General features: G+C 43.6%; 1 protein-coding gene across 1 annotated transcript in view; it reads left to right on the top strand.

Annotated features, from left to right (window-relative positions):
• The window catches only part of LOC308224258 (uncharacterized protein), a gene marked incomplete at both ends in the record, with an annotated part of 205,342 nt that overhangs the window by 163,645 nt on the left and 25,327 nt on the right, over window positions 1–16,370 (top strand). Inside the window, 4 exons of the mRNA XM_080624010.1 lie at window positions 820–951; window positions 1,837–1,965; window positions 3,566–3,697; window positions 9,498–9,626. Of these exons, the coding sequence (XP_080480136.1) occupies window positions 820–951; window positions 1,837–1,965; window positions 3,566–3,697; window positions 9,498–9,626 (522 nt within the window). The remainder of the gene's footprint in view (window positions 1–819; window positions 952–1,836; window positions 1,966–3,565; window positions 3,698–9,497; window positions 9,627–16,370) is intronic.

Here is a 16,370-nt window from a genome sequence, read left to right as displayed (position 1 = left end):
AACTGCTGCAATGCAATATGCTTTATTTGCAGAATGGGTAAAGGGTAAGTCTTGGTACAGATCCTATGACATCCACCACAGGGGGTAGCTTGCAAAGGAGGGAACATGCTTCAGTTACCCTGAGCCACCTTTCTGCTCCAGTTAATAATAGTGATTTATATGTTAGGCTGCGTTCATGCATGTTGAGCAGAGATATTGGGGCATTGCAGCACCTCAGAGACCCAGAGCAGAACTTGGGACTGTGCTGCCATATGCACCCAGTGCTCCTCAGGAGGTGTTGAAGGGCCTTGGCCAAAGACAGCTATTGTGGAAAACAGCAAGTTAACAGAGGAAGGAATTAAAAAGGAGAGCATTACTGTGGGTAACTAAGTAAAGGGATGAAAAAAGTCTCAGGGATACTAAACTACTAAGACGCCATGGGTTGCCCCTCTACCACTTGCAGACCTCTGGCTGTTGCACACCTGAGGAGCATCTACCCTGTCTGGACCCAGGTTGTGGCTCACCACTGCAGGAACCTGATGAAGGAGGTGGAGTTGTATGGCGACCTGGGCTCCACCTCACAGGCACACCACAACAGAAGTTGGAAGAGAGCATTTGGGCCTCTTTTTAGATGTATTCTCATCTGCTGCATTACAGAGGCATGTTGACTCTCAGGTTTACTGTGACAGCACTGTAGGTCTGTAGAGAAGATACAACCATCCTTTATTCAGCTTAATTTTACTAATTTTTTTTAAATTCTTCAAGATAATGGCAGAAATTTATAACTTCCTTGAAAGAGAAAATGGCACTGGGGACACGTCATGTGTTTTTTTCATCCAGATTGCCCGGCTGGTCAGTGGGGACCAGACTGCCAGTCCTCCTGTGAGCTCTGTGCCAACGGTGGACAATGCAACAGAGAGACTGGAGCCTGCGACTGTCCTCCAGGCTACAGTGGGGCATCCTGTTCCACATGTAAGTCCTCACCCATGAAAAGACAGTCAAGTTATGGTTTGATTTCTATGTTCTTGCTCTTTTGTGAGATGCTTGTTACGTTAGATACACTTAGCCAAGATAAACTAGCTTCTGGCTTCAGGAATTCTCCAGGTTGAATTTGATACTATTTACCAAAAGGAGAATACAGATGAATGCAGATGACCAGCTAAACTGCATCTGAAGTTGATTTTATCATTAGACCTAATTAACGACAATATGTCCTTAGAAAGACAATGTTTAATAGGCACAATACTTGTATTGCAATCCTCGTTGCTTGGCAAGAGGTGCTGACCAATTGGCCCATACAGCATCATTTGGGTTATGTTTGCAGCAACACTCCTTGATGTATATACTTCAGGATTAAATAACACTGAGGATGGTGGAGTAGTATCAGTGCTGTCTCTGCAGATTGACCAGAGACCATAGGAATGCGCTCACACAAGTGGTCTGTGCTACTGTGGTATGGCTCCTTATCAAGTCTCTAGGTATTAAAGGCTACTTTGAGTATGGTTGTCATGCTGGCAAAGACAGGCTCTCAGGGACAGCACTGCTTCACACAAGACGTCTGTGGTGGCATCTTTTTTCTTATTAGTCACAAATTCACTTTTGATGAAGGTTTGCTTAGCACTGTTTTTCCTCCTCTGATTGATCCTGATATGCAGGAGAAGTAACCGAAAATCACTCAAGCTATTCCCACTTTGCAGGACTTGGCTCCAGACACCTAGTATGCAAATTACAGATGTTTAATTTTTCCACTTTGATTTCTAGGTTCAGCTAATGCATGTTTTAGGGGCAAGCTGTTGCTATCTTGTTTGAAAAGATCAGTCTCTGCCTGAGTTACAACCTAGGTGCATCTGTTTTCAGCCTGCCCTGATGGTTATTATGGACAAAATTGCCTGCTGTTATGCAGCTGTAGCGGCAGTGCTCAATGTGACCATGTCACCGGAGAGTGCACATGTTCCCCTGGCTGGACTGGCCATGACTGCAAACAACGTAAGTCAAATGCGTATTTACTCCACGGGGTACACAGTATCCCCCAGGGATTGAACTTGAAATGTAAAAACCACCTCTGTTTGTTCTTAGTCTATTACAGTTTTTTAATATACTTTTGCTAATCTTATTGCTTCTGAAATTGTGTGTTTATGGGTTTGCACAGCCTGGGTGGTTATAATCCTTAATTATCTAGGTTCAAAGTATTGAAATAGATGACTGATGAAGCACAAAGTATTGATATAACTTCTTATTTCAACGCTATGGATCCGTTTGCCTAATACCATCTGTCCTGACAGCATTTTGACTGACAGTTTTGGTTTTCATTTTCAGCACAGATTAGTTTCAAGTTTAATTTTCAATTTTTTCATTTTGTTTGGAGATTTATTCAACAAGTGAGTGACATGTATAGTTGTGTGTCTTAAGGTCACTTCTTAACTTGTGAATATAAATGCTGGGAGAAATTCTGTTCCCTGGAAGAACAGAGCATCCTTCTGTTGACGTTAGCATCACTCTCCATATTGATGGCCATGTAAAAGTGCAGATTTGCCCTTTTTAGATAGCACCATATAAATGTTAAGTGATCTTGCTTGATTCTTTTCTTTTCCTGTTTCATGTCTTTTCTGCTTGATTTATTACGATCCCTCTTGCAAGAAGCCAACAGAATGCAAACCTCTTTCTAAACTTGATCTTAAACACATAAAATCAAGTAAATTAATTGCCAGTCTCCACAGAAATAAGCTTTGGACCTGGCTTCTCAGGCTCGGTACTGAAGAACACTCTGGGAAAATCTGTAGTTTCCCCCAATATACATATTTTAAAAATCAAATCAGTTGGTAACATGTAGAGTCATTTGGATAGCTTTCATGACTCCCTAGGCTGTGTAAAGAATTAAGAGACCTGGCAAAGAAAAGCTTTTATTTCTATTGGGGATAAGATATGAGAAAAGTTGTTTTGCAAAGATGTCTCAGTAAGGCAGTGCTACCAACTATTGCAGACTGGGCTTGAAATGAATGCCCAACTCCAGAACCACGTTTCTGTTGCCTTAATTGGAACTTTCATCTTTATCCTTGCAAGAATGGAAGGAGATGCTATGGTACATTGTCATAATCCTGTCAGTGTTAGGTGATTTTTAGAATGAAAGCAGGAAGTTGCTTTAATAAACATTGTGAGATTTCTCTGTCTGTATCCTTGTTGCATTTCACAGTATTTTTGAGGAAAATATGGAGGATGCTCACAAATCTGTCTTGTTTTACCCATTTGTTATTCCGATTATACAGATTTTTGTGAAGTGAGTCAATAGCTGATATTTTATTTCTATGAAATTATGCACTTGTGACTGTGGAATGATTGATATGGATTGTCTGTGAATGATTAGCTTTTTCTGGATGGTACAATATCTGCCTACTTTCAGCTGAAGTAAATTGGCAAAAATGCATTTATTTTTATCGATTTGTGCCCCATGCTGCAGTGGAGAGCCTAGCCCAGAACTCCTGTATCTTAAGGGGTCATTTTGTGTTTTTCTGGTCTTATTTAGATGTAAAATAATTCATTAGGCAAACTTAAAGTTTATTCTTAATGTAAATATCTTTTTACATTGCAGCCTGCAATAGTGGCCGTTGGGGACAGCGCTGTGAAAACATGTGTGTCTGCAATAACAGTGACGGTAGCTGTGATCCAGTCACTGGCTCCTGCTTCTGTGAGCCAGGATTGACTGGGAAACACTGTGAATGGAGTAAGTTGCCACTTCGTCAACACAAGACATTTGCAAAACCAAGCAGAGGAAATTGTGTTTTTCCTGATAATTCCCTCCAGGCTGTGCTGCCTCCGGTCTGCCCAGCACGTCACAGGGCTCTCAGGTTTCATTTGGGTTTGATAGTTTCCCTAATTTTGATTCCAGAAAAGTTATTTTCAGACTCGTTTTGGGCTCAACAGCTATTTTTAATGTTAAGACCTCATGTGGGTGATAGGAGTGTTGCTTATTTGGCTTCTGCTATTAAAGTTTCCATATTGGTTTTATTTATCTGGTTTGAGGTCTGCACTATTTCTTTGTAAATACACAATGGTCTTACCAGAGGCCCATGATCTCTGCTGATCTATCTCTAGCAGATACCAATAGCAGATGCCTTAAGAGGATAAAAACATATAGATACAGATATCTATAATATAAATAATTTCTGATATGTTTCCTCAGGTATCGTGGTTTAAGGTTCTACCTAATGATATCTTGATGGCATCAGGGTACACTGTGCACCAGTATCTGCTAGAGCCTTATACTCCTTTGGGACTGGTGTGTCAGGCCATCTGATCCACACAGTCCAGTAAATCCGTTTGTCCCTCTCCTCCACCTGGCTGTAGGCAGGCCCCTTCTAATAGTGATCTTAAGATTCTTCACTTACTTCTTGTACAAAGGGATTGGTTTAGAATTCCTTTTCGTAAGAATCAGAGTAAAATCAGCTCTTTCATTCCATCTGGGAAACTGCCCACGAGAGTCTGGAACAGTAACTTTCTGTCGAGGATCCCTATTCACTGTTGTTGTACCTCCTATATCTTCCCTTTCGAGCAATAGGGTGCTTACTGTTAATAGCTGAGATGTGGGTTTGTACACATGGGGAGCTGGATCTGTTGTCTCTCAATTGCTTGAACTCCTGGACAGGAGTTTTTCCACAGCTGAAATGATGGAGGGGGCAAGATTGTCTTCAAACTCCCGGAGTTGACAACTCACTTCATTCACTGTTGGTGGTGCTGCATCCACCCAGCTCATTGTTGCCAATGAGTTGGCATATAATGATGGCTCCATGTAAATTTCCATCACAGAGGTCATGTACATTTGACTTCATCTGGATCTATGGGTGTATCATTTGACTTATGATAGATCATCTCTAAAATGATCATCTTCCCTCAGGTAGTGGAGGCCTTTCTCTATTGTGGTCTACTTGCCTGGGCAATGTATAACATCTTCCTTGTAGGGATACCTTTCTTTCACAGATGACAAGAGCTGCCTCAAGAGGCTGAGGACTCTTTTTTCTTTTACAGTCACTTTGTCAATTCCCCCTTCCTTAGCAAGTGATCCCAGCTTCTTGGCTTCCTTACCCTCTAGTTTTTGACTGTTAGCCTCATTGTCCCAGCATCAGAGCATCCAGGTGATGATGTGCTCCCCTGGAAGATGGCTGAAATCTTTTCATGTATTCCACAGCTCAGTAAAGGACAGGGATCAAGAAATTACCTCTTGTTCTGCCTCTTCCTCTGTTTCTTGTACTGATTCCTCTCTTTCAGGTGTTGCCCTTCTAGTTCTGGCATGAAATCTTCATCTCGCTTCACTACACAAGTTGCTTTTTGTTTCCATTTCCTCTTGCATATAGGGGCAAGCGATAGCAGCACAGATTGGTCTTTTGGTTCAGCTAAGGTTGGAGTGACTGCAGTCAATGTGGTTGAAGGGGTTGCAATGTCTGTTGTCAGAGTTGGGGTAGTTGCTGTGCTTGTTGCTGGGGTTGGAATAGCTGCTGCGCTCATTGTTAGAGTAGCTGTGGTATCTGTTGCTTTGCCATCAGATCCAGAGACATCTTTTTCCACCTGAGGGTACTGGGTAGTGTTCAGCAGGACTCTGTAGGCATAGGCCAAGCCCCAGCGCGTTGCAGTTATTTGTATTGCCCTGGTATTGCCGGGATGACAGCATGCCTTTTTTAAGTGTTTTACTAGTTTTTACGAATTCTGCACTTGTTCAGGGTTGAAGTTTCAACGCACTGGAGGGGCACACTGGCCTAGATGCTTGCCCATACTGTCCCACACACCCTGCCACTCATGACTGTCTAGCCTCAGGGAAGATCTCTTGGTGGTATTCTTATTTAGTTGTTTAACCTTAGACAAGACTTGAACCATATTCAACAAAATGATGGTTCCCAGCAAAAGTAGCAGGCTGGTTTCAAAGGTATTCAAAGGATATTCACAATCTTTGAAATTCTCAAATGCCATTGTAAATAGCCTGGTGGGGAAGGGGGGAACATGTGAGACGATGTCTCCTCCATAGATTGGCCCTCCAAGGGAGGAAAAAACGAGGTGTAACTATTATTAATTCCCATTACATGCTCCCAAATTACAGAGGTGATGGCAATGCTGACAACACATACCAGATCAGTTTAATGATCAATAATTCTATCATATCACAAGCCATTATCATAAAGTACAGCAAAACGAGAACCTTAGCCCAGGCCCGAAAAAAGCCGATAAACACTAAAACAGCAAATGCTGGCTGCAGGTAAGGTGTGACATAAAGAAACTGTGAGACCAAGTACAACAACTCCGAGAGCAAATAAATCAATATTATGACAAGTGACTATTAATACAAAGCAATGAATGATTATCACACATATGATTAGATACCCTCTGGTCAGATCTGTTGTTATCTCAACCTTTCCTGCCCCACTTTGGGCACCACAAAGAACTGTTGTGGTTTAAGCCCAGCTGGTAACTCAGAACCACGCAGCCACCCACTCACTCACTCCCCCTTTCTCACTCACTCACTCCCCCTTTCCCTTTCCTTCTCTAGGCGGGATGGGAAGGAGAACTGGAGGAATGTAAACCCCATGGGCTGAGACAAGAACAGCCCAGTAACTAAAGTATAATATAAAAACTACTACTGCTACTACTACTAATAATAAGGGAAATAACAAGGGGAGAGAATATAAAATTAAAAGGGGAAAGGAAAAAACAACAATAAACACAAGTGATGCACAATACAGTTGCTCACCACCCACCGACCGATACCCAGCCCGATCTGAGCAGTGATCTGCCCTTCTGGGTAACTCCCCCCCAGTTTATATACTGGGCATGATGTGCTGTGGTATGGAATACCCGTTTGGCCAGTTTGGGTCAGGTGTCCTGTCTCTGCTGCCTCCTGGCTTCTCCTTCTCCCTGGCAAAGCATGAGACTGAAAAGTCCTTGATTGGCTAAGTATTACTTAGCCACAACTGAAACATCAGTGTGTTGTCAGCATTGTTCTCAGACTGAAACCAAAACACAGCACTGCACCAGCTACTAGGAAGGAGAAAAAAAACTCTTACAGCTAAACCTAGGACACCAGGTTTCATCAGTTTGTCACTCAGGAGCTTCTTGAGACAGAAGCAATATCTCTATATTTAATACAACTTGGTGTTTTTTTCTAATTAATGTGCCTATTTCCTTTTTGATTCCATGCAGACTTTTGGTATCTACTTCATTTTGTGGCAATAAGTTGCATAGTTAGATAGTAGTAGTAGTACTAAGTTGTTAAATTAAATAAATATTCTATTTATTAGTTTAACAGTCTTACAGTAGCACATACATAGCTACCACAGTCTCAGTAGTGTAGGCAGAATTAACTATTGGTGTCATACAGAAATGTCAAAACAATTTATCTGGAGCAGTGACCAAAGACAAGAATCTTGGAAAGTTGATCTTACAGCTCCTGTTGTTGGCACAGAGAGAGTAGAAAGAGAGTTAGTTGGAAAGACCAGCTCCCAGAGAAAAAGATGCCAGCTCCACTTCTCTTTCACTCTTGACCTCTCTCAAAATATCATTCCTGCAGGCAGAAGGTAGCCAAAGAGCTGGCTGTAATCTTCTCAGGCAAGGTAAGTAGTGAAGCCATTGCCACCGACAAAACATCTGGCAACCCCTAACATTCTGTCTGTGGGTTTCCTGTTTTAATCAGTCTGCTTTTTATCCCACTTTAGTTATGTGTGTATATACATACACATATACATGCATGTATGTGTGTGTGCAAGATTATGAAAGCCATAATTCTTCCAAAAACATTTTATTTTGACTTTGAGGCAAGATCTTTACTGTGTCTGGAGAGCTCCTTTCCTCCTGAGGCATCTCTAGCCTCCTGCAGGTTGGGCTCTTTGTGGCTTTGCAGGCAGCTCAGGTTCTCCAGTGGGGTGGATGTATCTCAGTACACACTGCAGCAGCCCCTGCCTGCTCAAGCAGGGGGCAGATTCTCTGTAATGTGGACTGCAAAATCATCTGTTAAGTGTACTGATCCACTGCCATTACCTTGAAAGTCTCACCTCAAAGTTTAACACTGTAGGTTTGTAGAAATCTCACCTGAGAGCCCCACCCCTATTCCTGCACTGGAATACTATTTTCCTTGCATAGATTCTCTGGGTTCTGTCTGAAATTTCAAGTGAAAAGTAAACACTGAGCAGGATGAAGCTTTTAAGGCACAAGTGCTCTCCGATCTATTTACTCATTAAACTAGTGTAGGGAGCATGCTGCTTGGTGACCTGCAGCTCTGGGAATAGGAGGTGATGCAAATGGGGTTTTATATTGGTTCCATCCTGGCACTGAATTTCACCTGTAAGTGCAAAAAAATATATTCAAATAACTCCACATTTAAAAAACAGCCCATTTTCTGATGCAGATGATTGAAAGCAAAGAGGTACTCAAGGTACTTTGCTATCCTGTCTCCCACCTCAGCTTATAGCCCCCGTAAGAGACGCAGGGGCTGGCATCAGTTAGTAGAGAGTCCCTAAGCTGCAGGAGCAACTGAATTCATGCTGGCTCCGATCACTGCTCACCTATGGCACCAAATAGGCAACACCAAACCCATCCATTTATTCCAGATACAGAGTTGTCTTTGAGGATCCTCGTTGTTCTCTGTAATTCTTTCCAGATTGCCTGAAAATCACTTTGTTGATGTAAATGCTAAAATCATACATTTTTAAGAGAGACCTGGCAATAATCTATGTAACTCATTTAGAAAGAATGAGTAGAGGCCTTGTAATATTGTGTTTAGCCAAGTATATATCTATATCTCAGCCTGTCCAAAATGTCTAACATGAATTACACAACTGGTCCTGTTCTTAATTGATTTTCCTATAATCCTGGAAGAAATTATTTTCATTCTCAAGTGTTGTTTTCTTTCTTCCAATAGTGAGTACCATGCCAATCTTTTAAAACTCCTTATATTACTGCTGTAGAAATGTAATTGTTAATCTGTCCTCCAGATGTAATGCTTTGTTTGAATTTTTCAAAGCAGAACCTGAAAATAAAGTACACGCAGCATTCAGTTTGGAGATTTCTGAAGGAATCTACCACAATTCCTATTTTCTTCAGATTTCTGGGCAAAGAGGATTTGCAGGAAAACAGAGGACAGGGCCTCAAGAGGAGGCACAAAAGCTGGGAGCTTTCCCCTTCCTGGCTGGTGAAGTCCCAGAGGAGATGTGCCTATACGTGACTCCAGACCAGTGTGCAAATTGTCATCAAGCAGAACCTGTGAAGTCACAGGCTTTGCAGCTATCAGCTGAGATAAGTTTTTAGTGCAGAATTTAGATTTTTAACACCCTGGCATTTTTCTAAAATAGACCTTAATAAAAACAGCCCAACTTACTTGGACCCCAAGGAGAACACTTAATCACATCAGTTTTAAGGCAGTACCATTATGCCTGGATTATTCTTTTGGAAATAGTAAGGATTCCCATGTATCTAAAAATTCCTCATTGATCCCTGTTCTGATCCAGAATTTAACCTGTCATCTGGTTTTGATTCCTTTGCTGCAGGGTGCCCTGAGGGAAGCTTTGGCCCGAGCTGTGAGCACAGCTGTCGGTGCCAGAACGGAGCTGCCTGCGACCACGTGAGCGGAGCATGTACTTGCACAGCGGGCTGGACAGGAACGTTTTGTGAAAGAGGTACTGCTGCTCCCTCTGGTCCCTTGGTTTTATGCAGATGGGATTTTTTATGCACAGAGTTGGTTTTACAGCACCTGATCTAAATAAACCCATGGACTTAATTGGAGGACGTTATTGAAATGTGCACTTCCATCCTAACTCAGGAAGAATTTGCTGGGTGCCTAACGATGGGCACGTTTTAAAGTAGATAAAATTAGGTACATGCTTAAGACTCCTTGAGATTAAGATTCCTTAGATTCCTTATGAATCACATCTTTATGAAGACTCTGTTTAAGCAGAGTCCTACTGTCTGAACACTGAACAGAAAGATGCTTGCCCTGCCTTACACTTGCTTGTGCCTAGTGCCTCTCTGACATGTTTTAGGGAAAAACATGGATCTGTGAATCATCCCAAAGGAGCTCTTTAAGAACAGATATACTTTTAACTTTAATAAAGCCAACAGATCATTTTCTATTACCTGATCATTTGGTAAAGTGTTGGAAAGATTGTATTGGATTCCTTAGATACATTATTGTGAGTTGCATCGCCTAAGGAGATTACTGTCATGCTGCATCATTGTACAGATCATATAAAATAGTGTCTTGAGTGCAACATAAGCAGCACATAGTCAGACATTATGAAAGTTATTTAAGTGTAAATGATTGAAGACTCTACAAATGATGATCATTAAACCAAAGTCACAATTATTTTGCCTATCAGACGGTTTACAGAGGTAGCGTTATAGCTACGATGGAGGGAAGTGGCAGTTCTCGTAAGCAACTACTGCCCTCTGATGGGAAGGAAGGTGCTCCACAGCCTCACCAGTAATGTAGCAAAGCATTCCATTGATGAGATATTGCTTGCTGTTTCATTGTTACCAGTAATTATTATACAAAATAAATATCCTTTTCAAGGTTCTGCTGCAAAGTGTGCCTCATAATTTATGGCATCTCACTTATGTCCTCTTTTAAAATTATTTAGTGAACTCTGTTTTTTCAATTTTATTCTTTTTTTTTTTTTTTTTGTTTATTATAATTATTTCTTACTGGAGAAGTGATACAGTTATCTGTGCTATGGTGTAAATATGTTAATTCCAGCAGCAATCAAAATGGGGACAAAGAGGCTAAATATTGTTCACCAAAGTAGGTGTGAAGAATACGAAGAAGCCTGGGTGATGTGACTGGGAAAAAAAAGTAATACAAGCCTCGGCATCCAAATTACTCACATGGGACATTTTTATCTCTTTAAATTCCTGAAAGAAGATGGTAGAGGGGAGAACAGAATTTAGTGCTTACCATTCGTAAAACCCTGTTTTCTCTCCAGCAGGCAGAGTGCTCTGAGCTGACCAGTGTTACCTTTTCATGTAGAAAGTTTCAGCCAGAGCTGTTCAGCTGATTCCAAAAGATGAAGAGGGAGGAAAATGTGTGGGTGGTTTGCCCTTGGTAGAACCTTCTTGGCACCTATTCTCTGAGGAGGTTTAGCACTTCTGTTTTTAGTTGCTCTCAGAATAACAGGGTTTCCTTCTGGCAGGGATGTGCTTTTTGCTGTCTTCTTGGCAATCCACCCACGTTTGCCAAGCTCTGTGCCTTGCAGAGAAGAATATAGAGATGGAGACCTGGCACAGCAGTTGCCTTACACTTCTCACATACTGCTGATGGTTCACCCCAAGACTGGGAAGGACTTTTCTGTCATCACAGAAACATTGAAACTGAAGTTGTTGCAGCTTTCTAAGTTCAAAGTCCAAGGAGAAGACAGTACCTTACAAAATCTAATATTGATTAGTTAGAAGTGTGCCATAACACACTGAGCCAGCCAAGTCACCCTGCCCTGTGCCAGGGCTGCTCTGCTCCTGTTTCGGAAGGCAATTGTTATAATTGATTTAATTCTGTGAAGTGCTGAGCATCTGCTGCTCTCACTTTGAAAGCTGCAGTTGTCTTCACCATGCTGCGATTTTGTTTAATTTTGTTCCCCACTGCTTTCTGGTGCGTATTGTATGGCCCAAGGCAGGTGTCCAGTTACGGAATCAGGGCAACAGAAGAATTATCCAGCTCTCTGCTTGATCTGACTGAATATCCAAACTGCCACACAATTAGCCCACAAACTGGAGGCAGCAGGAGTGAGTCTTGAACTTTCCCTACAGTCTGTTTATTAATTGATGCATTAATATCAGCAACATACATACAGCCCTTCTCAAGTGCAGCACTAAAAGTTTGCATTTGAACCTCTGCCTAAATCAGCACTGTCTGCAGGACAGCCTGACTGGGCGTCTCAGAATTTCAGTGGTTAATCATTATCATAAGAAAGCCCAGCAAGATTTCTGTTTTAACAAGATATAGGAAAAAATAAATACTGTGCATGTCTACAAATAGCTGACAACACTGTGTAGTTCCTGCATTAAACAATGGAAATCTTTTGTCAGCCTTTGAAGTCATCTAGAGTTAAGTAGAAGTCCTTTCTTGTATGCTGTACTCTACACGCTACTGAAGCATAATAAATAAGGACAGAAAGATTGGAACCACATGCTGATGTCTCTTTCTTACAACTTGATAACAGCTCTGTCCTCAGGATGATATTAATAGAGGCTGGCAAATGCGTTACAGTTTTATATTGGTATGAGGCACACTTCTGTTCGTGTAGACAGTGCATACTTGGAAAGTAGTGTAAGCCTGAAATTTTTCTTATGCCAAAGAAGAAGCTGCAGTCTGGATAGGATGAAGGGAAAAGCTTTTTGATTTGAATAGCTGAAATGAAGCAATCGTATGTAGTCACATGTTAAGCAGGAGCTTGGAGAGTAGAAACGCCAAAGCAGATGTAGTGTGTTGCGCTATTGCCATCCCTGTCTGAAAGTCCAAGTTTGCCTCTATCTATGGATACTAAATTTCCCCCACACTTACAGCTGAAGCAGACAGTTGTGCTTTCTGCTAAAAAGCTGAATTTACGTTTGTGGGAGAGGCAGTACGAGTAGACTGGGACAAAGACCATGGGTGTGAAGAAGACATAAGGCAAGAAAAGAGTTGGACAGAGGAGTCCAACAATGGAAGATGCAGATGGGTAACAGTGGTGTTCTGATCTGGTAGAGCGCTGTGAAATTACTGTGGGGGCCTGTTGGGTAGTGTATATGATGGTAATTATCATAAGACTATTGGGAAGCCAGTCATTCTGATTTCATGGTAGAAGTGCAAGGATGGGGTTTTAAATATAAATTTAAAATGAACAAGGAGGACAAATTGCTCAGTTCTATTGCATAACTGCTTATTTAAAGAGTGCTGTCACTCCTGAGACTGAGTGATTTGGGGATTCTGTGGAAAGGATGACATATAGGTACAAATTTATTAACATTTAATATAGAATCATAGAATAGTTAGGGTTGGAAAGGACCTTAAGATCATCTAGTTCCAACCCCCCTGCCATGGGCAGGGACACCCCACACTAAAACAAGTCACCCAAGGCCTCATCCAACCTGGCCTTGAACACCACCAAGGATGGAGCATTCACAACCTCCCTGGGCAACCCATTCCAGTGCCTCACCACCCTAACAGTAAAGAATTTCTTCCTTATATCCAATCTAAACTTCCCCTGTTTAAGTTTTAATCCATTACCCCTTGCCCTGTCACTACAGTCCCTGATGAAGAGTCCTTCCCCAGCATCCTTGTAGGCTCCCTTCACACACTAGAAGGCTGCTATGAGATCTCCACGCAGCCTTCCCTTTTCCAGGCTAAACAGCCCCAACTTTCTCAGCCTCTCTTCATACGGGAGGTGCTCCAGCCCCTGATCATCCTCGTGGCCCTCCTCTGGACTTGTTCCAACAGTTCCATGTCCTTTTGATGTTGAGGACACCAGAACTGCACACAATACTCCAAGTGAGGTCTCACAAGAGCAGAGTAGAGGGGCAGGATCACCTCCTTTGACCTGCTGGTCACGCTCCTCTTGATGCAGCCCAGGATACAGTTGGCTTTCTGGGCTGCGAGCACACACTGAAGCCGGCTCATGTTCATTTTCTCATCAACCAACACCCCCAAGTCCTTCTCCGCAGGGCTGCTCTGAATCTCTTCTCTGCCCAACCTGTAGCTGTGCCTGGGATTGCTCCAACCCAGGTGTAGGACCTTGCACTTGGCATGGTTAAACTTCATAAGGTTGGCATCAGCCCTCCTCACAAGCGTGTCGAGGTCCCTCTGGATGGCATCCCTTCCCTCCGGCGTATCAACCGAACCACACAGCTTGGTGTCATCGGCAAACTTGCTGAGGGCGCACTCAATCCCACTGTCCATGTCACCGACAAAGATGTTGAATAAGACCGGTCCCAACACCGATCCCTGAGGGACACCACTCGTTACTGGTCTCCAGCCGGACATCGAGCCACTGACCACAACTCTTTGCATGTGGCCATCCAGCCAGTTCTTTATCCACCGAGTGGTCCACCCATCAAATTGATGTCTCTCCAATTTAGAGACAAGGATGTCATGTGGGACAGTGTCGAGCGCTTTGCACAAGTCCAGGTAGATGACGTCAACTGCTCTGCCCCTGTCCATCAGTTCCGTAGCCCCATCATAGAAGGCCACCAAATTGGTCAGGCAGGATTTCCCCTTAGTGAAGCCATGCTGGCTGTCACCAGCCACCTCCTTGTTTCTCATGTGCCTTAGCATGCCTTCCAGGAGAATCTGCTCCAAGATTTTGCCAGGCACAGAGGTGACACTGACTTGTCTGTAGTTCCTTGGGTCATCTATTTTCCCCTTCTTGAAAATGATCACATCACATCACAATACTCCAAGTGAGTCTCACGAGAGCAGAGCAGAGGGGCAGGATCACCTCCTTTGACCTGCTGGTCATGCTCCTTTTGATGCAGCCCAGGATATGGTTGGCTCTCTGGGCTGCGAGCGCATGTTAAGTTTCTCATTAACCAGCTCCCACAAGTCCTTCTTCACAGGGCTGCTCTGAATCTCTTCTCTGCCCAACCTGTAGCTGTGCCTGGGATTGCCCTGACCCAGGAAGGACTTTGCACTTGGCTTGGTTGAACTGCATAAGGTTGGCATCGGCCCAGCTCTCAGGCATGTCAAGGTCGCTCTGGATGGCATTCCTTCCTTCCAGCTTGTCAACGAAACCACATAACCAGGTAGATGAGATCGACTGCTCTACCCCTGTCCATCAGTTCCGTAACCCCATCATAGAAGGCCACCAAATTGGTTAGGCAGCATTTCCCCTTAAGTGAAGCAATGCTGGCTGTCACCAACCACCTCCTTGTTTTTCATGTGCCTTAGCATGCCTGCCAGGAGAATCTGCTCCAAGATTTTGCCAGGCACAGAGGTGAGACTGACTGGTCTGTAATTCCCTGGGTCATCCATTTTCCCCTTCTTGAAAATGGGGGTTATATTTCCCTTTTTCCAGTCATTGGGAACTTCACCTGACTGCCATGATTTTTCAAATATGATGGCCAGTGGCTTAGCAACTTCATTCGCCAGCTCCTTCAGGACCCACGGATGGATTTCATCAGGTCCCATGGACTTGTGTACGTTCAGGTTCTTAAGATGGTCTCAAACCAGATCCTCTCCTACAGTGGGCCTGGGGTCTTCATTCTCACAGTCCCTACGTTCGCCTTCCAAGACTTGGGTGGTGCGGTCAGAGCTTTTGCCAGTGAAGACTGAGGCAAAGAAGTCATTAAGAACCTCAGCCTTCTCCAAATCCAGGGTAGCCAGTTCTCCTGATATCTGCCGGAGGGGGCCTACATTATCCCTATCTGTATTTTGCTTGCAACATACCTATAGAATCCCTTCCTGTTATCTTTCACATCCCTTGCCAGATTTAATTCTAACTGCGCCTCAGCTTTCCTGACCTGGTCCCTAGCTTCCTGGACAACATCTCTGTATTCTTCCCAGGCTGCCTGTCTTCGTTTCCACCTTCTGTAAGCTTCTTTTTTCCTTTGAAGTTTCCTCAGCAGCTCCTTATCCATCCAAGGAGGTCTCCTGGCCCTCCTGCTGCACCTTCTTCTAGTTGGGATGCAACACTTCTGAGCTTGTAGCAGGTGATCCTTGAATAACAACCATCTTGGGCCCCCCTGCCCTCTAGGACTGTATCCCGTGGAACCTTACTAAGCAGGTTCCTGAAGAGACCAAAGTCTGCTCTCTTGAAGTCCAGGGCAGTGAGCTTGCTGCACGCTCTTCTCACTGTCCTGAGGATCTTGAACTCGATCATCTCATGATCACTGCAACCAAGGCTGCCCTGGAGCATCACATTTCCAATGAGCCCTTCCCTGTTGATGAGCACAAGGTCAAGCATGGCACCTCTCCTTTTCGGCTCCTCTATTACTTGCAAGAGGAAGTTGTCTTCCACACAATCAAGAAACCTTGCTCCCTGGCGAGGGTTTTACGGGCTCAGGGTGGGGCTGTCCCTCCTCGTGCCACCCCCTGTGAGTCCCTGCTCACCTCAGCGAAGCCACCGGCTCCTGGGCAAGGGCTAGCTAGGCTCGAGGCTCCCTCGGTGGCTTTCGCCGCTCAGAACTGAGACTCCCGGATGCAGGGTTTCCTCTCTCTCTGGGGTTGAAGGCTCCTCTATGGAGCTGCTCACCTCAGCAAATACAGCAGCATTTTGGTATGATGTGGCTCACTGACAAGCACTGATGGCTTATTTTCACTTCTGTCAACACTGGTACTGATGTAAATCAAATCTATGGATCTTCTCTTCCTTACGTGTCCTAGATGTAGGTACTGAGCTCCTTAAGCTCCCTGCTGTTTTGCTACATTTAATTTGTCTTGGGCTTCTCTATTCATTCTC

This window comes from Psittacula echo (genome assembly GCF_963264785.1).
Source record: "Psittacula echo genome assembly, chromosome: 7".
NCBI classification, from domain to species: domain Eukaryota; kingdom Metazoa; phylum Chordata; class Aves; order Psittaciformes; family Psittacidae; genus Psittacula; species Psittacula echo.
Note: the sequence above shows the minus strand (reverse complement) of the source record. Positions and strands in the feature narration are given on the sequence as shown.